This window comes from Semicossyphus pulcher, unplaced genomic scaffold (assembly GCF_022749685.1).
Source record: "Semicossyphus pulcher isolate SPU_LCO1_2020_fin unplaced genomic scaffold, fSemPul1.0.p SCAF_4, whole genome shotgun sequence".
Lineage (NCBI taxonomy): Eukaryota > Metazoa > Chordata > Actinopteri > Labriformes > Labridae > Semicossyphus > Semicossyphus pulcher.
Genome location: NW_027211715.1, coordinates 7,518,637 through 7,541,351, shown reverse-complemented (window position 1 = coordinate 7,541,351; position 22,715 = coordinate 7,518,637). Strand labels below are relative to the sequence as shown.

Below are 22,715 nucleotides of genomic sequence, written 5' to 3'. Positions count from 1 at the left end.
AGACAGGGAGAAAGAGAAAAAGATAGACAGAGGGAGGAGAAAAAAATCAATGACAATCCAACTGAGGTGGAACTAAGCTTGACAGTGCAGCTCCTTTCTCGGCTTCGCACTCGTTTTGTGTTTTCCTGGAGCGATAAAAGTGTTTGACTGTCGGGGTGTTTATTTCACATGAAGTCACTACATTAACCTGAAACACTGTCAAGGATTTTAAGTTTCTTAATTCATTCTTTTTGTTTCTTCTTTCACCTGCTGCTTTCTTCTCTCTCTCTTTTTCCTGCCTCTCATTACATGTGGCACTCTGTCTCTCGATGCTTTCATCTCTCCCATGTGTTTGAGTTTGTGGCTGCCTCCCTTAACAGCATGTGTCAGTGTTTTCTAACGCTAATACAACAAATATTATTCTCATGTTATCATCATATTCCAACAGTATTCTTTGTCATTATTGCTGCCTTCCTATTTATGACAGTTTTAGTTTTTCACACTGGTCGATATAATGTTTTGGTGTCCTTTCAGCTCTTCCTGCACCCCAAAATAGGTAAAGGTATTGAATCCTTTAGGCCCTGATGATACAACGTTATCATGATACTTTAGTCACAATACAATATACAATAGTATTCTCAGAATTTCACTAACAGATGATCAGATGATTTGTATTCATCCATCATGCTATTGCTAAAGTTGTGTTCTCTCTCTATTGGCTTTATTTGGGTTGACCAGGTTTGAGAATCTGTCTTTGGTCAGCTTGTAGTGATCATTTTTTAAATTGCACATTAGCTTTGAAAAGGTTCTGAATGGGCCGGGTTCACTTCAGTGAGGTGAGGACTTTCACACCAAACTTTTTTACAGGAGTGTTGTCAAGTGAAAACACCACAGCAATCCTAAGGAAGCATGTATGCAGCAGAGTTCAGGTTTCCTCTTACAGGAGCAACAGTATGTGGCCTTATTCAAGAGATTAAGAAACCGAGCAAAAGCCAGTTTTTGTACAGTGATATCCAAATACATCTTTATTCACAAGCAGTTAGAAATTTGAACTTGTTTTAAGGAATCTTTAGCATCCTAAGTTCTGAAACAAGAAATAAAAATCATCACAGCTTTTTTCCATCTCTTCAAAAAACTGTCAAATTACACATTTAAATGCATTAAATCTATCCCTCCTAGAATAATGCATTGTTTTCATTATTGAAGTCTGCGCTGTGAACAATAGTACAGTGGGTTTATTTCATGCTGATTTGAAAGGCTCTTCACCTCCCTGTTCTCTAAGCTTTACTTTCATCCATTGTCACCAGCTCTCTCTAAAGGTTCTGTCTGCCCATAAACAATTCATTAATGATTTCAGACACTGCTGGCATCACTTTGTCAAAACAATTCCTCAAAGAGCCTCTTTTTTCACTCTTTTCGGTTATTTTTAATGATTTAAGGGTTTACAGAACGGGAAACAATAAACAAGGCGCTTTTGGGGATGCTCTCACAACACTTTAAGGATAAGGCTAATTTCTGGGCAACAGATTGAGGAAGACAAGTATTATTCTGTATAAATCAACGTTAGTATTCAAACTGAAACTTGTTCTCGACCGCCTCTATCTCCATCTCACTCTCCTCTCTCTATGTGTTTGGAAGCACCAGTCACAGTATTACCAACAATCATGAGAAAATACCACACTATCAAGAAGTTTCCTTAAGTTACTTTTCTTTTTCTCCCTAGAGGTAAAGAATGATTGTATAGAATTTGGTGTGTGAAGGATACATACAATGATTTTATATAAATTGCACAGATTGAAAAAATCCTTAAAACAGCCTTGATGTTTCAGCCTCCAGGGTTTTTGGTCTTAGAGGTATTTCCTTGAGAGCATTTCCATGCTAAAAGAGCATTTTTAGGCTTAAAGTAACTCTGAGAAAAGTTTGAGGCGGTACAGAGGATTTCTTTTCACAGTAAGCGCTGTGAATATGTCTTAAGAGGAAACTCCTAGCTGGGAACTTTTAACAGCATTAAGGAGAACTCCTAGTGGTTAAATAGACTCTTTGTAAATACAGCCCCTTATCTACTGAAAAGTATTTAACTCAGTATCTGTGTGACCACTTAAACTCCAGGCCTGCACTGTTAAAAACACTATGCAGTAACCTTGGACATAGATCCAGTACGAGCCCAACATCCAAGAGGTTCTTTATTCTTTGTAAATGAAAGGGAATCAAATCTGTGCAATGAGTTGGTAAGAGCTACTACTGTTCTTACGACTTTTGCTCAGAGGAAAGGAGTGAAAGATCAGCAACAATCACCAAAACATAGTTATGATCAATATCGTAAACAAACAAATAGACAAAGAAAAGTGGTGGCTGATGCCCTGCAGCTGATCTTTACCTGTTAATTCCTGTAGTCTACAGAGTATTGAATATCTACTTGGTTCCACTGTCGCAGAGAAAGCTTTCCTAGTGAGAAATGATGGTGACTATTTTTTGTCAGTTTAGTTGTAAGACGGCTTCATGCGGTTCCTCATTCATATTTGCAGTTTGAAGATTTTCTGACCAGCAGGTCTGTAATAGCTTCCTAAATGCTGATCCCTAAATGACACTTTAAACAGTCCATATTATTTCCTATTGACAAAGCATGCTGGGACTATCAGGGATATAGAACACTGGGATCTAGGATGGGATCCGATCAAATTGAAGCTTACATTTTTTAGTCTACAGCAGGTGTACTCAATTAAACTTCAGTATTGGTAAGGAAATATAGTATGTGCTTGTATGTTGGGAGGTCTGGGGGGTCTCCCCCAGGAAATGTTGAGTGTCAAAACCTTTATTTCCCGTATTTTGGTTTATTTTATGCCCCAGTTTGTGATGGAAGTGTCTTTATTTGTAAATGAAAACAAATTAATTCAAATAATAAATGCCTGGTACTTCACATTCAAGCAGGATTTAAAGAGCCATATTCACATGGTAGTATAATGTTGTCCATGCAGAAATCAAATGAAGGAGAGAGACAGCTTTAACTCTTCACTGAAGCTGCTCTCTCTCTCTGCCTCCGTACAGAATTATCAAGATTTGACCTCAACAGGAGGATTCACTTTGTGTTTTATGTTTGCCAATTTTTTGTTTTGCTGAAAGCAGTTGCAGTTAGACTTTCTCATGGTGAGTATTAAAACAGGCAATGACCATGAAATAAATAGTATTTAAACGCACTGTACACTGACGGACTGCTGGAGAGAGCGAGAGAGAGGGTGAGAGAGAGAGGGCACATGCCGGTACATAAGAACAGAAGTGCGGACATAAGAGGAAAACTGGTCATGATGATGAAGCCTGATGTAGCTCTGTGTAACTCCCAGGTTTATCATGGAAGTGTTTGACCTAAACTGCAGCCTGGAGTCTCTGTTCACAGAGACAAACGGAGTGACAGTGTCAGACAATGTCCACGTTTAACAAACGCCATGGTCACAGAACATATACGAGTCTGTCCAGTCTTAAAAGCTTGGTTTTCTCTACTTCTCTCATTTTAGAGCACCATGTCTACTTTCCCCTAACTCACTCATTTTCTCCCTCTGTGTCTCTGTAACTCTCCTGTCGGCATGCTCTTCAGTCTGTATCTGTATTCTCACAAACCCACTGGGTCAGTCGCAATGTTTATCTGAGTAACAGATTTGATTGGCTGAGTAGCGTCACATGTGATGATGAGAAGCACACTGTGATAAAATGTTACTTTCAGGATCTGGCTTTAAAATTCACAGAAAACCGTTTTCCATTCAAACGGATCAATGCTGTAGAAAGCAATGCATTCTGGGAAATATTTATAAGCTATTTGCTGTTTTCCATGAAATACTGCATTTTACTGTGAATAGTGTTGCAATCTGGGAATCAACACCGGAAGGCCTCAACAATATAGAACAGCATTGTATTTTTAGAGAACACACGTTATCGTGCCGCTCACTCTGGACTTTATTTTTGTGGATCGTCCAATCCTTTCAGGGCAAATAATATGATGAGATAAAGAACATTTTACCTGTCTGTGGATGTTTGCTTACAACTGTCAACTTTTAACAAGCTATGCCTGATCTGTGATAGGTTACTTTTGACTAAAGTTAAGCCAGCTTGCAGCCTTCTCATGCTGTCCTCTTAACTTGCCATGATGTGAATGGAGATTAACTTACAGAAGAAACGTTCAAAATACCTTTCAATGGATATTTTGTGGGTAAGTTGGTTTTCTCATTACTTGAAATAAGTTAATGGTTGTCATATTTTATTTGTAATTGCACTTCTAAATTGGACAGTAGTACTTTTATTCTGTGCATTTACTACTGAGTTGGTAATGTCAGTTAATCAGTGGTTTCAGTATTAACCACAAAGGACATATGGAGGGAATGTTTAAGTTAATGCTTCAAATGCACTGCTGACAGTCAATCCCTTTGGTTCTTTTATGCCATAGCAATATTTCTGTCTGTGTTGATGCTATTGTGTCATTTACAATTGAACTAAAACATTGATGTTAATGTATTGGCAGTTTTAATTGTTGGATTTGCAATAAAAGCCCAAACCCTCAGCCTACGCCTGACTTTTCTGCTCATACTTCTCGAGAAAAATGTATGTATGCATGTCTGCTCAGGGCTTCCGTAGCTGCCAGAAGTCTACTGTTAATGAAGAAAGTACAGCAATGTACTGTAATTCAGCAGATGGTATTATAAAAGTAACTGTAAAGTTGATTACAATAGGAAGACTGTAAGGGAGTTTTGTTATACAGCTCAAATTCTCATTTTTTTCTATCACCCTCTGTCCTTTAAAACTTTAAAAGGAGAAAAACAATGTTGACAAGTTGATTTCTGATTGTTGTGTGTGTTTAAGTTGGACAACGGTGCATGTGTAAAGTGAGTGTATGACTTATAAACATGGAAACCATATCAACTTTAAAGCATTACAACATGTCAGACGTGTCATTTTAGCTTTTGTGAACTTCTGCCAAATAATACAGTTCTGTATATTTAAGCAGGTCCCATGTGCAGCAAAGAGCTGGTATGACCTGGACACTAAAATCTCCTCAGTATCTTCTCAGTACCACAGAGACCTGAGAAATGATGAGCTATGCGTTCAGGAGTCAGAGGTTACATTTGTCACATACAATACAATATCTGAAATGTACAGAAGCCCTAAGCGGACAGGCATCCATACATTTTATGTACTCCATTTTCCAGTGATAATGAGTTAATTTCAGTTGTTTTCTAGAGATCTTGACTTATTTGATGGAAGATGCATACCTCCAGACGAGACGGCTCCAGACTATTTAGGATTTGTACTTTACCTATGCAATGTGACTGCAGCAGGAACCCCTATCACCAAGAGGAAGTCCGTGAAAATGCTAAAAGAACATGAAAACCCCTCACTAACCTGCCGTCAAATTAAGGTGCAAGACAACAGATCTAACCACAAAGGCCAACTAATTGTAAATAATTTAACTTTATTCATTTATTAGATATCATTAATCAACTATGAACTGATCCTGAGAGAAAACATGAAATCTTTAGTGGAGCAGTCCTCAGGCTGAAACCTGCGCACCCTTGTATGTTCCCTGCCTCCTCATTAGTATAAACTTTTTGGCTTCCTCTGGTTATCTCATTAGTGCAAAGCCTTGAACCTCACATCATAACATTATTGATATTTTAGAATTTATAAAATTTCCCATTTCCATCAAATCAACTATTTAATAAAAGTCCATGATACCATTTGTGAAAAAATGATAATTACAAAAAAACCAAGCAAGAGCAAGGAGAGAAAGAGCCAGGCACAGACGTGGCTCTTTACTGTAAAAGATGAAATGAGGGCTGGATAAGCACTACAAAGGGTTCTACATACAAAGTGAATGGAACTCTGTTATCTTTGATCCTGGCTATCTCTCTCTTTGTTTCAAGGCTTTAGCGCTCCAAAACCCTTCATCCTGGCCCTGTGAAGTACAGAACAGAGTGCTTCATTTGGCCTGCTGCTTAGCACCAAATATCCATGGCAAATGGCACTGTCCTGTTCTGAGGAAGTACAATCAGCAAAAGCAATGCCGTGGAGTGTTTACGTACAGTGTGCTTGTGTGCTTGTATTTAGCACTATTTCTGCATGTGGCTCTATCCCTTTCACTATAGCATAAAATATGACTCTGCGTCTGATTTGATGGGCGTAATAACAGTTAAATAAGTACTTAATTCTGGTGAAGTATGTATTGAGTTCGGCTCTCCATTCTTAGACATGTAGTATGGATGTATGTGTGTGTATTTTGAAAAACACCCTTCAGGTAGAAAGAAGCCATACTGTGCCCTTCCAGTGTAAAAAACATGACAACATGCCCTTCAGGCTGTCTTCCTGTGGCAAACATGTGATAAGCCCTTCAAGCGGAGACATGTTAGAAAGTGCCCTCCACTGTGCTACTTTCAAGTGGAAAAACAATCTGAAAACATGCCCGCCAGACCAGAGAAAATGTTAGAGAAAGTGTTAATGTGCCCTTCAAGTGAAGAAAATGTGAAGAAGTGCCCTCCATTCTGCCCTTGTAATGGAGAAAGCACAATAACATGGCCTCCAGGCTGGTCTGCCAGCGGAGAAAACCCAAAAACGTGGCCTTGCAATGGAGAAAATGCAGTGAAGAACACGTTATAGCGTGCAGCTTGCTGAGAAAACATGTAATCGTGCTCTCCAGGCTGCCCTTCCAGCCACAATATGATTAAATGCCATATAGGCTCCATACATGCTAGAAAATGTGCTGCATGCTAGTGCCCCACCACATGCAGTTAGTGTCTTTTTAACTTGTTTTCATCCTCCACACAGCCAGTCACGTTTATTTCCATCTGATAAATAAGAGTCCAATATTGACATTTAGCTCTTATTTCCCTCTCTACCTCTACCAAATATCTGGCTCTTAAGCTTTAAAACCACTTAAAAATGAGTTGATGCAACTTCTTTGCCGTTTCCTGTTCCTTCAGTTCTTTCAAGCGTCCCTGCTCTAGTGTTAGAGAGAAGGAAAACATCCTCATGAGTCATCCTCAAAAATATTTTTATCCTTTCCACCATCTTCAACCTTTTCAAAGCCAACATACTGATGCGTTGCCTGATGTTCCTCTTGCTTCAGTACGTCAATGCACTCTCTCACTGAGTATTTATTTCATTGATCATTCTTAGTCCATGTCTGGTATTATAGAAAACTGAGTTTTGAGTTCACGCTCCCGTCCACACAAGCACAATTATAAAAAAATCCCCGTCCAAAAGAAACGCAAGAACACAACAGAAACACTGTCATGAGAATGCCACACCAACAGGCGGCGATATAACCCAGTCATGCAAAGAAGAAGAAGAAGAATCGCATCCAATCAAATCTAAGAAAAAAAAACCTATCCCGTCTTCTCTGTTCCTCAATGTAGCAGACTGTACATACACAGTACTGTGCAAAAGTTTTAGGCAGGTGTGAAAAAATGCTGTAAACTAAGAATGCTTTCAAAAATATAAATAATAATTGTTAATTTGTATCAATTTACAAAACGATAAGTGAGTGAAAAAAAGAAAAATCTAAACCAAGTCAATATTTGGTGTTACTACCCTTTGCTTTCAAACCAGCATCAGTTCTAATAGGTACACTTGCACAAAGTCAGGGATTTTGTAGGATTATTGTCAGGTGTATGATCAACCAATTATACCAAACAGGTGCTAATGATCATCAATTTCACATGTAGGTTGAAACACAGTCATTAACTGAAACAGAAACAGCTGTGTAGGAGGCTTAAAACTGGGTGAGGAACAGCCAAACTCTGCTACCAAGGTGAGGTTGTGGAAGAAGTTTCATGTCACAGGTCATACACCATGGCAAGACTGAGCACAGCAACAAGACACAAGGTAGTTATACTGCATCAGCAAGCAGACTTGAAAGCAGACTGGGGTTTCAAGATGTGCTGTTCAAGCTCTTTTGAAGAAGCACAAAGAAACAGGCAACGTAGAGGATCGTAGACGCAGTGGTCGGCCAAGGAAACTTAGTGCAGCAGTTAAAGAACACATCGAGCTTATTTCCCTCGAAATCAGAAAATGTCCAGCAGTGCCATCAGCTCAGAACTGGCAGAAACCAGTGGGACCCAGGTATACCCATCTACTTTCTGGAGAAGTCTGGCCAGAAGTGGTCTTCATGGAGGATGGAATTCGCAGCCAAAAAAGCCCTACCTCCGACATGTAGGTATTACATGAAGAGACAGAAGGATTTGAGGAAGCCTACATCCACAGAAGGTCTGTGGTTAGTTCTCCAAGATGTTTGGAACAACCTACCAGTTGAGTTCCTTCAAAAACTGTGTGCAAGTGTACCTAGAAGAATTGATGCTGTTTTGAAGGCAAAGGGTGGTCACACCAAATATTGATTTGATTTAGATTTCTCTTCTGTTCGTTCACTGCATTTTGTTAATTGATGAAAATAAACTATTAACACTTCCATTTTTGAAAGCATTCTTAGTTTACAGCATTTTTTCACACCTGCCTAAAACTTTTGCACATTACTGTATGTGTGCAAACATGTAAAAAGTCCTCTTAAGCATCACTGTTTATGTCACGTCCGTCATTTTGCAAGGATTGTGGCCTCATGTGACGCCTCACAAACTAACCTCACCCACAGACTAACCTCATTCTTAGATTTCACAATGTTTAACTTGTTGTTCTTGAAAAGTTGTTGAAAGGCAGCAAAAAAACCAAAAAATAAGCAAGCACAAAGAAAAGTTTCAAGAAGGCCCCATCACTAATATTGTAACCATTGTTAAAGTATGCAGGTAACTGACTCATCGTGGTGCTGATTTTGCTCATCACTACAAGTAGTTGCCGAGAGAAGCTCGACCACAGAGACTGACAGCTGCTGTAATCTCTCTGGTTCAAAGAGCACTTTGCATTGTGAGGGTGCACCACAGTTTGATTTGATTTTGCCTCCTCACTGAATGTAGTCAGCGAGGCTTCTTTCTGGAGATGCTGAACTTATTCAGCTTGACATCGACTACAGGGGCATATTTTGAGGCAGATGTTGAGTTCAATAATTCACATATTTATTCAGAGACGGCACACAAAAAGACTTCATAAATCTTTCTACTTGTGCTTTCTTGGAATGTGTAAATATGTGAATTATTAAGGAAAACTTCTCCCCGTATGTGCCCACACTGTGTTTGCCATATTGACTGGTTGGGATTGTTAAGGTGCATCCAAAATGTTTCTACATTAAGAAATGTACTTTTTTTTTTTTACATTTAACATGCTTTTTGCTTTCAGTAAACTGAACTTGTGAACTTGTTACAAAAAATCCAGCCCAGTGATCCTTGGATTCAGGTTATGTTGGAGGAATCTGCACCTGAGAATTTATCCTCAATGCCATAATGTGGGCATTGAAAAGGATGTAGCACCAAATCTGTCAAACTCTTTCTATGTTACTTAATTTCAATCTTGCAACCCATTGGCTATCGTCTAATGATGATGTAGCCCCAATGGGTGACCAATGTTTCGGAGTTTCTGGTGCAATCACCAAAAGTCCAAAAAAGGGTAAAAAGATCTTCAGGGCACGACTGCCTTTGCTCCGTCCTATATTGTGTGATTGTGTGCACAACCGTAATTGTTCTGACATGTGCCGGATTAGCCTCACCTCTGCATTCAGTCTTTGTGTGTCAGCACAAAGCATTCTGCACCAGTTTGTCTTCATACCCTGCGTTGAGCAGCTCACCCTTTGTGCGTTCTTCTATGCTGTGTTCGAAATGCCATACTATGCTCGCAGTACGTACTGATTTGGCCAATATGTAGTATGCAGTATGCAAACAACAGCAAAATGTGCAGTATGCCAAAAATACCCGGATGTTGTACTGATTCTGGGAAAATCTCCAGTATGCATCCGACCGGTGTAACTCGCCGACTGTATCCCACAATGCAAAGTGCTGGAACGCCACAGAGGGAGTTGAAATGACGGACAGCAGCAGCATTCCAGCAGAAGGGAGCGCTTTAACTAAAGAAGCGGTGGTTATTGTTTACTTCCGGCTGGTGTAGCATACTGCAAAATTAATTTGAAAAGCTCCTCCATACTACATACTACCGCTGAACGCAGTATGCAGTATATAGCACGTAGTATATAGTATGTAGTATGTTGTATATAGTACAGCATTTCGAGCACAGCTCTCATGTTTCCTAAGATTTCACAGACCCTGTGTTGTGTAGGATCTAGATTTTTGCCTGCTCTGTTTTTTGATTCATAAACTTTTTTGTTGTTGCCTTTTTTTTGCAATAAACTAAACATTTACACCATCATCATTAGTCTGCGTTTGGGCCCTCTCATAATTATACAGGTAACCTTGATATTGTCCATGATGAAATGTTGCATGCACAGACATGCTCACCATGACACTGTCATCTGACCATCTTAGCATCATGAGTTTGGACAATCCTTCATTTTTAGCTTTTAGCTTAAAGGTAAACTTTATGCAATTCTATTAACAGACTATTTGTACAAGAACATGTCAAGTTTACTGCGTCTGAACATTATGGAGACAGAACAAAACCCAGGTGTCTGGCCCTAAAATGTGTACTGCTTGATGGGATCCAAAAGGTTTGTTAAACATAAAAGCGACTGCAGTCATTATAAGCCCATGTACAACAAATATTACCTGGTTAATCAGAAAGACTCTAAATCTCACCCAATAACACAGGATGAGAATGATACTGCAGATTGTGTGTGGAACTATTATGTTAAGCAGGAGTTGTCAGATATTTCTGGATTTCAAGGCTATGCTGAGTAGAAATGTAATGTTTGAATCTTTTTGATATCTGTCTGTGACTCAATTTGACTCCAAGAACGAAAAACAATTCCTCTACAAAGGCAGAGACTCGACTTTGAAGTCACAATGTGAGGTGCTTTAGTTTTTGTATGTCACAAAGTATGCTGAGGTGACAATGAGTCCGTTTTATGTGTGTGCAGGAATGGTTACATGACTGTGCAAGCATCAGTAGCTGCGCTTGTGTGTCACTGTGTTCACATGTTCAGTATTTGTGTGTATTTGACAGAAGAACAAAATGTCCTGGCAGCTGGGCGGCATTGAGAACATTCATTGTTGTTTCCTGTCATAATCTTCAAAGGTCATTCCACTCTTTCCACTGTTAGAATAAGAAAGAACAAACTAGAATAGAAATGATAAGAAAGGTGAAGAGAAAAGAAGAATGCTTTTGTTTGGTTTTCCCTTGACTTTGGAATGATTGTCGTGCTGAAATTGTGGAAGTGAAAGTTTTCTGATTGAGAGATTTTAAACTGTTATGTGACTGAAAGGCTTCTTCTTCTCGCTGTCACCTCAGGCCACCAGTTTCCTGTCCGAGGCCCAGTTTTCTGCTGAGTCACCAGAAACTCTGGATCCACTTTTCAAGTTCCATGAGACCATCGCTAAGGTAGGACCACCCTAATTCATCAGAGAGATAAAAATCTCTCCCTATCACAGCAGCTGTCATTTCTCCCAATAAGATAACACTGTGACAATATTAACAGTCTGACGCCGTTTTGACAGCGGGTCAGGAAGGCATCACTTGTGCATTTCTCATTCAAGTGAGAAAAGTACAGAGAACCAAGGACGCCACAATTAACAGTACAACGCTCAGTCAGTGGTTCTTCAGTAACTTTTCTTCATCAAGTTTTAAGATCAGACTGTGACATGTTCACAGAAACATAAGGAGACAAATAATCAAAAAGAAAAAGAATGTTTTTGTCTAAGGATAATATATTATACTAGATTAGTGTCACTTAAAAAAGAGCTTAAAGCAGATTGTTTTCAAATCAAAAAAATATATGCAGTATGTTTCTCAGTTACAAACAGCTTTCCAGGACCTGTGTGGCATTCTTCTCAACTGTTTCAGTTGCTCAGCTTAGCAGGTCATGAATTAGAAAGTAGATGGTAAGCAATCTTGTCCTACAGGTATACAAGGCAGGGAAAAAAGTGCCAGAAACATATACATAATGAGCTGTCAGACTTCTTTGACTTCAGGGGGTTTGTTTCCACCACAAGACACATTTCTGGATCAGAGTTATTCATGAATTTGTTATTTTACATCCAACTGGGCGGCTGTGGCTCAGTGGTAGAGTCGGTCATCTCTCAATCGGAAGGTTGGGGGTTCGATCCCTGACTGCTACAGTCACATGCCAAGTGTCCTTGGGCAAGACACTGAACCACAAATTGCCCCTGGGGCATAGCCTTCAGGTATGAATGCATAGATCCTGACTGGAAATTGGCACTTCAGTCATTGCCATCAGTGTGTGAGTGTGAATGTGACATGTAGTGTAAAAGTGCTTTGAGTGGTCGGAAGACTAGAAAGCACTATAAAAGTACAGTCCATTTACCTGATATCCCCCCCTAAATAAAAAAACATCCTTACCCATTATATCCCAGCACACATGTGCGCAAAGTGAGATGCAAGGCGCAAAGAGGTTGGCTTAAGTCCCTTGATTATTCATCGGTGTGTTTTTGGCATAACATGAATCAAACCAATCAGAGTGTCAGCTCTCATCCCCTTTAAGAGCCAGGTGCGCTGCAGGCAGGCATGTTGCTATTTACATGGCGGATTTCAGTCATTGTTTTTATGTAAACTGGGTTTGGAGCAGCATTTAACCTATTTTCCTTCCACTGTGCCCCCCTGTACATGCAGAACACACAGGTCACTGTACGACATGTGTCAATGCAAGGGTGATGTTAAAACTACGGAAGCAATTTCACTGCCCAGCACAAATGAAAATTAAGAGAGACGCTCTGTACATTTACGCACGAGGCAAAGCACCGTGACTTCATTAATTCAGACAGGATCTTGTGTTTATTAGATACACCTCATTTTAAGACCAACACGCTCATTGGCACTAACATGGGCGCAAGATCACTTGCTATTTACATAACGTGGGCGCTGGGTGTGAAAATAACAACTACGTCGTGTGGACAATGCTAATGAGACTTTGCTTTGCTCTGCCATGCTGGGTGTACGATAGGGCCCTTTATCTCCCAGGTGTCTATCAACCAATACATCTAAAAGTTTTAGTGTTCACAGAGCAGTAACCTCTAAGTTTCCTGATCGCTTTCTCAATTCCAGTGTCCCCTTTCAACGCTTACAAATGTGTTTTTATTCATGACATCTGTGCAGGCATAAGCACATGTAATGTCCTTTTGATGGTGGTAGGTAACGGCAAAGCGAGGCTCCTGTCAGTCACTTAGATGGTGGATCAGATGAAATTAGCAGGGTCATTAGCTAAGTAGAGTATAAATACTCACCGTCCTGTTTACTTGCGATAGACAAAGCCTGAAAGCATTTCTTGATGTTCACTGGAGGTCAAGCAGGCTGTGTCGGAACAGTCACTGCTTTCTTTACTTTCAGTTTCCTAGCACAGCAGATCTAATGAAGAAAGCCCTGTGTCTGAGAGAAAGCCACTGAGATGTTGAGCTATTTGTCAGCTTTACACATTCAGGGCAGTTCTCCAAACAAAACAAGGTGTGTTAGAAAAAAAAAAAAAGAGGCATCTGGAGGTCAAAATCAGCCAAAAAACACATCCACTGCTAAATCTTGTTATCAAAGTATTATTTTTTTCTTCTTTTTTCTCTACTGCCATAAAAGCTAGAACTCTAAATGACTTCTCTGTTAATGTCAGAAGAAATACACCCTCCTTACACAAGCTGTTGCCAAATTAGGATTTCTCTCAGATGGTACCTTTTTTTAGAATAGCCCTCACTGTTAGCACAAGCGCTCTCATAGCTTGTAAATGCCACAAGCTCTAAGCAGCTTTCAAAACTGTAGGAAAGCTGTCACAGTTTAGTTTTACATAATACTCAGTGGCAGTTTAATTATTCTTTTGCGGAGGCCAGGCTCCAAATGAATACACTCCATGTTGGTATGTACTTACCCAAGCACCTCAAAAAGCATGTGTGAAATTACACTTATTTTACGAGTACCAGCCTGGCAGGAGAACCGCACTGCCAACCCTCACAGACTGTTAGCGAGGATAGTAGCTCAACCTACTTCGGTGTATTTTCATCTACTCGACGCCCTCTCCAAACAAAGAAAACTTTATTCAGTACTGTAAAGAGTGGAGGGGAATGCAGAAGCAGTTTAATTTGGGTGAGCAGGATGTGTAGGAGAGAAAACACAACAAGTTTGTACAAAACAAGCTTTTCTTCTTGTGAACAGGGAGCCATCTGTGCCTTTAGACTGCTGTAGCATTCTGTCTGTAGTGTATGCCTGTTTGATCTATGTCTGATCCACAGTGTGACTTTAAATGGATATAAGTGTATTCCAGTGGGGCTGTGAATGTACTGAAGCACCTGTTCTGTCTGGGTCTAAGCTCAGGGTGCATTTCAGTGCAAAACAGATGTTGTGTAAACATGTCATGTCTACCTTTACCTCATATGTCTTTTGAAAGGGTCTATGTAGAATCATTCAAAAGTGATTTGATTCATTTGTAGACTAATCAAAATACTGAAAGGTTTTCTTACTATCATTATATTCAGTAAGTGTCATGCATTGTCTGAAGAGTCTCTAAAGACAAGTAGGATCATTTGTAAAAGTGACTTGTCCAAGGATGAGGCCACATTAGGCTGATGTCCTTGCTGTAATAAGTTAATTTGGTGGAATCAAGGATTTACTATTAATCCATCTATGTTTACTAACGAGCAGTTTTTATCTTCCCCGCTATTGCTGGCACGATTCTTTCAGTACCTGTCGATCACATTGGTTCAAGTGAGCAGTGGCCACTTTAGGGTTGTCAAATGGGGGCCCTCCTTCCTCTGTGTTTTGCTGATAGGCCCACACGGGGTGTCCCAGGCTCACCCCCTAGATGCTATCTGCTCACATGGGAACCACTGACTCCCCTTTTCAACAGCTCAGGAGAGATCCTTTATGGCTAAACAGTCTTGCTGTCGAAGTGGCTGTGAAGCCTCTGCAGCCTACTTCAACTGGTCTAACCTTTGCTTTCCAGCCATGTTGTTGGGCGTTGGCTGCAAGCTCAGCGTACCTCAATTTCTTGTGCTCGTAGGCCTCTTCAACTCCATCTTCCCAGGGCACTTTGAGCTCAATGATGTAGACCAGTTGGAGTGAGGCTGACCACAGCATGAGGTCTGGTCTTGAGGCTGGTTGGTGCAATCTCATTTGGGAAACAGGCCTAAGTCCACCTCCATCTTCCAAGCTGCCCAGTATCTGTCTTGATGTGTAGGGTCTGGTTTGCCCCTCACCTTCCTTGACAAATACCGTCGGGCAGTGGGATGAAGGAGGAGGAAAGGCGTTGATCCTTGTCCGCATACTTTACAGCATAGCTGCTAGAGTCTGTAACACCTGATTGTGCCGCCAGGTGTGACGGCCTTGGGTGAGGCTGGTTTTGCAACCCACTAAGATGTGTTTAAGTGTTGCTGGTGTAAGTCAGAGGGAGCATGTGGGGTCTTCTCCGTACCACTGGCTGAGATTCTTGGGAGATGGCAAGCAATGATAGATCACGGTGAATGGTGAAGCTCGCTTTGAATGTTTTAGTTTTCCACAGCTCTTTCAAGCTGATCTTTTTCTTCTCTACTCCCTCCCAATTTATCACTGTCCTTGCTTTGCCTGTGCCACGGCTTTTGCGCACCTGGTTGCCTCCTCCTGCCGGCATAACCCCCTCCACCACAAGCTTGCGTCTCTGCGATAGAGAAGCCTTGTTCCATGCTGGCGTGCTGGTCCCGAGGCCTAGGCCGCCTCTGCCATGTTGAACTTGGTCCACGATGTCCCAGTGGTTGAGTGCCGCCTTTGCCTGCTGGGTAGCTTCTGATGGGCTCCATTTCCGACCAGTAGCCAAGGTGGGGGAAGCTTGGGCTATGAGTGGGTCTTGCACCTCTGTGAGCATCATCTCCAGTCTTACTTTTGCACACTTGAACTCCTCTGTCAGACTAGAGGTGGGTAATTCCAGGACTGTAGAGGCCAATACTGCTGAGGCACCTGGTCAGCCTCTCCAGCTTCTCTACCTTTGAAATAGGGGCTTCATACAGTGTTAGTGGCAACATGATGTATGGGAGGAGCCTAAACTGCATGCACCAGAGCATCAATTTGCCAGGGAGCATGGTTCTGTCGATGTTCTCAAGGCCACTCACAACATCCTTCCTGAGCTGGCCTACTAGCTCTGTGTCCTTGAAGGATGCAATATACCATCTGCCAAGGCTCTTGACTTGCTTCTCAGTAACTGTTGGTATCATATCATTAATGATGTAGAACCGTTGGTCTGACAGTGTCCGTTTGATGCTTCTGGACTTGCTCAGCTGTTTTTTTATCCAAGCCAGCTCGATGTTCTCTTGAAGCTCCCTCAACAGGCGTATGGTACAGGCCTTGGTTGTGGTGATTGTTGTGAGGTCCTCCATGAATGCTCTGATAGACAGCAGACTCAGGGCTGGTCTTATTCGCTGTCCTCAGTGTAATAGTGAGTGGGAAACTTTTGAAACATTTTTGTCAACTGCTGTTGGTCACAAACTTAACAGGGTAACTTTTAAATTGCTTATTGCACCATAAGTGAACAAGAAAAGTCTTTTGGCCGTTGGATATCCATTATATCTGCTATCTGGTGTTATGTCTACTACGCAGGAGACCTTCACGTCCATCCCATCCCTGCTGGATGGTGTTTACTGGCAAAGTCTTTTGTTTGACGGCTCATTTTTATCACATGATGTCCTTGTTTTTATTCATTGAATACATACTTCATTTTATCAATGACCCCTCCTCCAAAAAACAAGGACAGATCATTTAGTGACTTAACACACACGTACTGTATTGCCAAACATGGACCCAAAGTAGGATATAGGAAACAAGCAATCTTCTCCTATGACAAAGTGAACCACCCTGCTCCCCTCCATATGCTTATTTTGTGACTCTATAAAAATGTTGAAGCAGATCAGTCATCCTCAATGGCTGCTAGAAGGATCGTCACTTTGTCATTGAGCTTTTGGGCTTTAACTAAAACAACTCATGCTGCTGTTTTCTTTGATGTACAATCTTCATATATTGGGGTAATTGCATGTGTACTGTAAATGTACCATCTGAGTATAAAAATACCTCAACAAAATAGTGTTTGCTAAATCAAGCAATCGATGCTTGATTGCTTGTGCCAATTCATAACATTTGTCATCTCAAGACACTTAACATAAAAGATCAAAGTACCACTGATAATACCAATGATGAGGGTTCTTGTCAATGCCTCTTTAACCAAGTGTTAACAAAAACATTGTTCTGTTTCTAGTCCTACTCACCAAAATGTCTGTGATCAGACCTCCATGATAATATGCCAAGATGTCTCCTTTGACAAATGTTTCTCTCAACATCCACAGAGAGTGCCATTATAGAAATGAGTCTCATCGATCAGCTCAAGGAGGTGTGCCGTGTTTGTATAACATGAATTAGAGGGGCGGCTCTTACATCTCCATAATGCTTGTTTGCCTCTTTCAGATAACAGTCTACTGTGTTTTCAGTGTATCTTGAACCACAAACATATTACTTGGTGGTTTGGAAGCTTAACTCCAATCCTGGTTTAAAGTAATACAAACAACCAAGAGGGATTATTTTCCCCCTTTGTTTTATTGAAATGGATTATGCCAAACATTTTTTTTCCAATACTGTAAGGTTCCTTACAGAACCTTTTACATAGTATTTATTACATGGAAATGTTGCTAGTTTTCAACCATACCTAAGTGTGAAAAACGCCTGCAGATGATAATGTTCTCTGTCTCTCCTGAGCACAGCTCTGCAAAGAACAACATCCGTTGTTCTTCAAGACACCAGTGCACTGATCTGACGTAGTTAGTGGCCCTGAAGATCAACAGGCTATAGCTCCAATTAAAAATCTCCACCTAGCTTGAATTGCAAACTATTTAACTAATGATACAAGTTCACAGATGACTAGTTCTTAATTATTTTTAAAGGATAAAAATGTTCTTTCAAGCAAAGCCAAACCAGTCCAAACACCCTAGGTGTACTTTCTGATACAGCAGTAGTAGTAGCTTTAACACCTTCTTTCTGTGGATCAATACATCCCAACTTGTATACTGCCGCAATAAGACAAGGCTGGTGTTTGTTGCACTTCAGTTATGCCAACATTTATTTAGCAACTTCTTCAGCACCATTGGCAGCGACATTGAGTTTCTGTCTAAGCTCTCAGTCAAAAGACCCAACACAGGTGTTTGCACTTATTCTGATTGATCACATCTCTACTCGGGCAGAAGTTGGGTGGAGCTGTGCTGAGAATAACGTGAGTTGAACAAGCATATTATGGTCTTAAGAATGACAAACAAGTAGTTGTCCTTTACGATTACAGCAAAACAGAAATGGGGAGGAGAGAGAGCCCTGAGGAGAATCTAAACAGGTCAACATACATGTGTCTGCAGACTTTGACTGCGTAGAGCCTGAGTTTTGAGAGCGTTTGTATAAATTAACTGAAAAATATACCAGAAAGAAATGTTTTCCAGGTTGTAAGGCATACTACTACGTTTTTTATCATAAAGAGTGACTAAAATGACTAAAGAGAGAGTCATTTGTGGTTTATTTAATCTGTATCTATGAGATACAGACAAGGGAGAAAAAGGCCTGTCATTTGGACTTCATCATAATATCCTTAGAGTTCAGGCAAAGTGCCAGATTTTATTTGTGTTGCGTGTAAAAAGGATTTGAAGAGAGGAGGCATAGAATGACAGTTACATAAGAAAACAAGGCCAAGAGTACACTGACACAACATGACAAAATGAAGGGCAAACGGGAGGTAGAAGAGATGCTATTCCTCATATTAAATATTCACGTTGGCGGATGGGTAAAGAAAGGCAGAGCGCCTGTGTGACCTCCTTTATGGTTTGTGCGTCTGCGTATGTGTATATGTTTTGAAATGTCAAGTGCAGACTCACTACTTATCAGCAACGTTTCTATCCGGAGGGGACACATGGAGAAACAAAACACACATAAATATATAAAGTATACCTCCCACACAATATAGACTCTAATGTGACTCTATTTGTTATTTGTTGTTTGTTTGTTGCTCTCTCTACCTTTTAGTTATGTTAGTTGTATGTTTATCATTGATAGTCTTGATATTTCTTGATATAAAGACTTATTTCAGGTAAAAAAGGTTCAAATACATAAAGGAGAAAGTGTCCTGCGCACCATGAATCAAATCAAATTTGATAAACTGGTGTTTTTTCTGTAAAATATTGCTGCTTGTTTCAAATAAGAATAGATGTCTGTCACACAAGACACATGATCGTTATGCCCTAAAATCTCACCTATTTAGACATCCCACAGCACACAGCATACGTGAAAGTACAATTGTGCTCAAGGTGCTTCCCCCCACCAAACCGACACCCAAGGCATCATGTTGGTTTAAGTTTATTTTGTGTGCATAAAGACAATTAAGATGACAAAGACCTTGATTGGTCCAATGGGGAAGCCAGTGATTGCATCAGCAAATAACAAGGAATGATAGGATATAACAAATAAAATAAACTGTTAGGGCCTGTGTCCACTAACAGCGTTTTTGCACAGGCAGCGCCGGCAGTGCCTACCACCTCAATTTCAGAACACTACCTCACCAGCGCTTACTGTTGCTAGGTTACAAAATTTGTCTGGCAGCACTTCCGCTTCCCTTGGTAGTGACCAATAAGTCTGTTTTAAATTGCTCTATATGCTTAATGTTTGCTTTAATTCGCGGACATTTTACAAAGAGAACATCAAAATAATGGAAAGGAATCATGTCCTTGCATTAGCAGCAGCTCTAGACCTGGAAATTGTACTCTCAAAAGACCGAAAGGATTAGCTTCTCCTCCACTATTGTTGTTGACAAGTTGATATCGTAAATCCCGCCCCTTCTTCATTTTGATTGGTCTATGAGGGAGAAGTGACATTGATAAGCAACTGTGTTCCCAAAGTTGAACTATTTTCAACTGAAAGAGCAGAAAACGCTTTTGTACAGGAAAAAGGCACTGCAACAGCAAAAAATGCCATTGGCGGACACCTTGATTGGTCCTGTGGGGAAACTGGGGATTGCACTAGCAAATAAGGACATGACAATGATATAACCGTAGTTAACACACGGTTAATAAGTTTGCTTTGGTTATTGCAGGCAAAATTCAAACAGCTCTCTGTGGTTTGAAATATTCAAGAATAAAAAGTGACCCAAAATTGCCTCCATTCATTCAAAGAGAAAAGTGGTTTAGAAATTTTTTTACTACAGACTAAAATATTTCTCTTCACTTCAGAGCTGAAATGTATTGAATTTTGAGCCCACAAATTTCAGAGTGGCTAAAATATTCATCAAATTTCAATAAAAAATAAGTCAGAATGTAATATATTTTCATGACTGTAGTGTTTGAAGATAAAAGAAAAACCTTGAATGAGAGACACTAAAGGGGAAGAATAAACATTTACACTCCAAACGCTCTTTGGATTATTTTACCAACAGTTCTATTATTTATGCATTTAATTACATTTATGACCGATTTAATAGACTTGTACTGCCTTATGGAGGTTTCGGGGACCAATGTTATTAGGATATTTTTGCTAGCTAATGCTGGGCCGACAGCAGCAGTGAAAGATTTATGGTAACACATCAAGTGTTTGACAGTATCATAAAATCAAATAAACTGCAGAATATCTAATGAAAATGCTGCACAATTGTTCATTGTTGCCCATTTTAATAATTTAAAATAGGATTTAAGAATCAATAGTGTTTTGGAGTCATGAAATATTCTGTTGTCTCTTTTCTTTTGTTCGTTTATTTCCGTTTCCCCCATTTGGCCTCAGTGTTTGCCAGTGTTTCTCCTCTTCTCCCGCTGTCTTTCCCCCTCTCTCTATCTTACGCACACACACACACACACACACACACACACTTGGTCTCTATGGATTGGTGTACGTGCATTGTTAGTGTTGTAGCTCAGGGACTTTGCCTATGCTCTGCGTCCCTGTACTCATTTGTCAAGTGCGGTTTTGGACGTAGCTTGGTTGGGAGGGTTCAGGGTGGCAGGTGGCAACAGCAGGCATCTCTCTCTCTTTTTCCTCGCTCTCCTCTTGTCTCCCCAGCTCCCTTGGCCTCTCTAACTGACTCTCAGTGGGCAGTGTTCTCTGTGTAGCTAATTTTTTATGCATGACGTGTGAGAGTTGGCTTCCCGGACTTGGCAAGGCGAGGCTGGCATTGATCAAACCAATGAACGACAGATAGCGCTGGCTTTCTACTTTACGGGTCCCTGCTGCACACTGCTGGGCATATACAATAGACTTGGGGGGGGTGAGTGTATCGAAGTGGAGAACATAGGCATTAAATCTAAGCTTAAAGTTCCTTGCGAGGAAAGATGATGACATTTCCCAGGCCTATGGAATCCACATTTACCTCATTCATTAGCCTGAAGAGCCTGAAAAAATATCATTCTTCTGTTTCCGATTGAGATTAAAATCACTGCATTCATAGTTCGATCACTCTCCCTGACATGATTAACAGGGTGCTAGCTAATCCTGCACATTTACATGCATCCTTTAAACACAGAAAGCTAAGAAGGAACGTTTAATGGATACTGAATAACGTTAACAGTTCAAATACAAACACAATGACTACCCAAGCTAGCTCATAGGTCCTGTTCATCATGTGGGCGGGACATGAATGTAGGGACAGATTTTAATGGATGCAAAATTAGTTCATAACCCGGCTGTAAGAGAATGAATCAAGTTTTTAAAAATGTTTCCAATGCACGACACACTTACCTGTGCAATTAAATTACTAGCATATAGCTGACAACCGGCACAAAACACATGTAATGTAACATCTATAAGATCTATGTTTACAATTCCCCTGCCCCTAAACCATAAATGTTGGTATCTTTACACTATTATTATATTTCTGTAGCCTTTGCCAAGAAGTTTTGGTTGTCTAAACTTTACCAAATCTTAACTACAGACGGGTCAGACCATAATTGTTCTTTAAATTAATCTTTTTTTGTAACCACAGAATAGTTTTGGAAGACACTGACGAACTCGATGTCCACAAACTAGAGGCACCAGATGACAAATTGCTCGGGAAGACATTGACCTACTTTGACATTTAGCTTTCTGGATGTTTTTACAGGCAGGTAATTCACAAAATGACTGCATTCCATTAGTTTTATTAATTATTATTCGCCTACTCCCCTGCTAGAGTCCAGCACACTGCAGTGATGCAATATAATCACTCCTGGACAAACCTTTCAGGGTGCAGATATACAGCACAGGATACTTCCAGGTGTCCTGGAACTGCCAAGATCATGTCCTTGCTTAAGGCGAACAAACTTTCAAAATGTTTCGAGGACACTTTGGACTTTTTTTTTTTTCAGGCAAAAGTGTTCCAGTCACACTCGAAGGTGGTGCAAGAAGCCTGATGTCATTGAGAGACCCAAATGATTGTACAAAACAGCACACACTCTGGACAGGCTTTCACAAAGTGCTTTAGAATGTTGCGGTGGACATTAAAAGCAACTGAAATAGGTGTGTCAAGAATGCTCGAAATGGAAGTTCCATCCAGTCTACTTTCTCACCTTAGCACACCTGGACAATCACAGTGTGAAATTGACATGCTTCTTGGTTTGTCAATTTGGAAAGTAACTCAAATTGTTAGTTACCAGGGCCTCAATTTCAACTTGAGAGCTGTGAGGAGAAGCTTCTTTGCTTTTTCCAACAACCATGATCCAAGATCCAAGAACCATGTCATTTGAAGTATACAGAGTCCTTTAACT

At 40.4% G+C, this 22,715-nt stretch overlaps 1 protein-coding gene across 1 annotated transcript in view; it reads left to right on the top strand.

The window, feature by feature from the left end:
- LOC138607860 (inactive N-acetylated-alpha-linked acidic dipeptidase-like protein 2) overlaps window positions 1–22,715 on the top strand; it is a 328,674-nt gene that overhangs the window by 224,468 nt on the left and 81,491 nt on the right. The window contains exon 12 of the mRNA XM_069680514.1: window positions 11,299–11,388. Coding sequence (XP_069536615.1) covers window positions 11,299–11,388 — 90 coding nt within the window. The remainder of the gene's footprint in view (window positions 1–11,298; window positions 11,389–22,715) is intronic.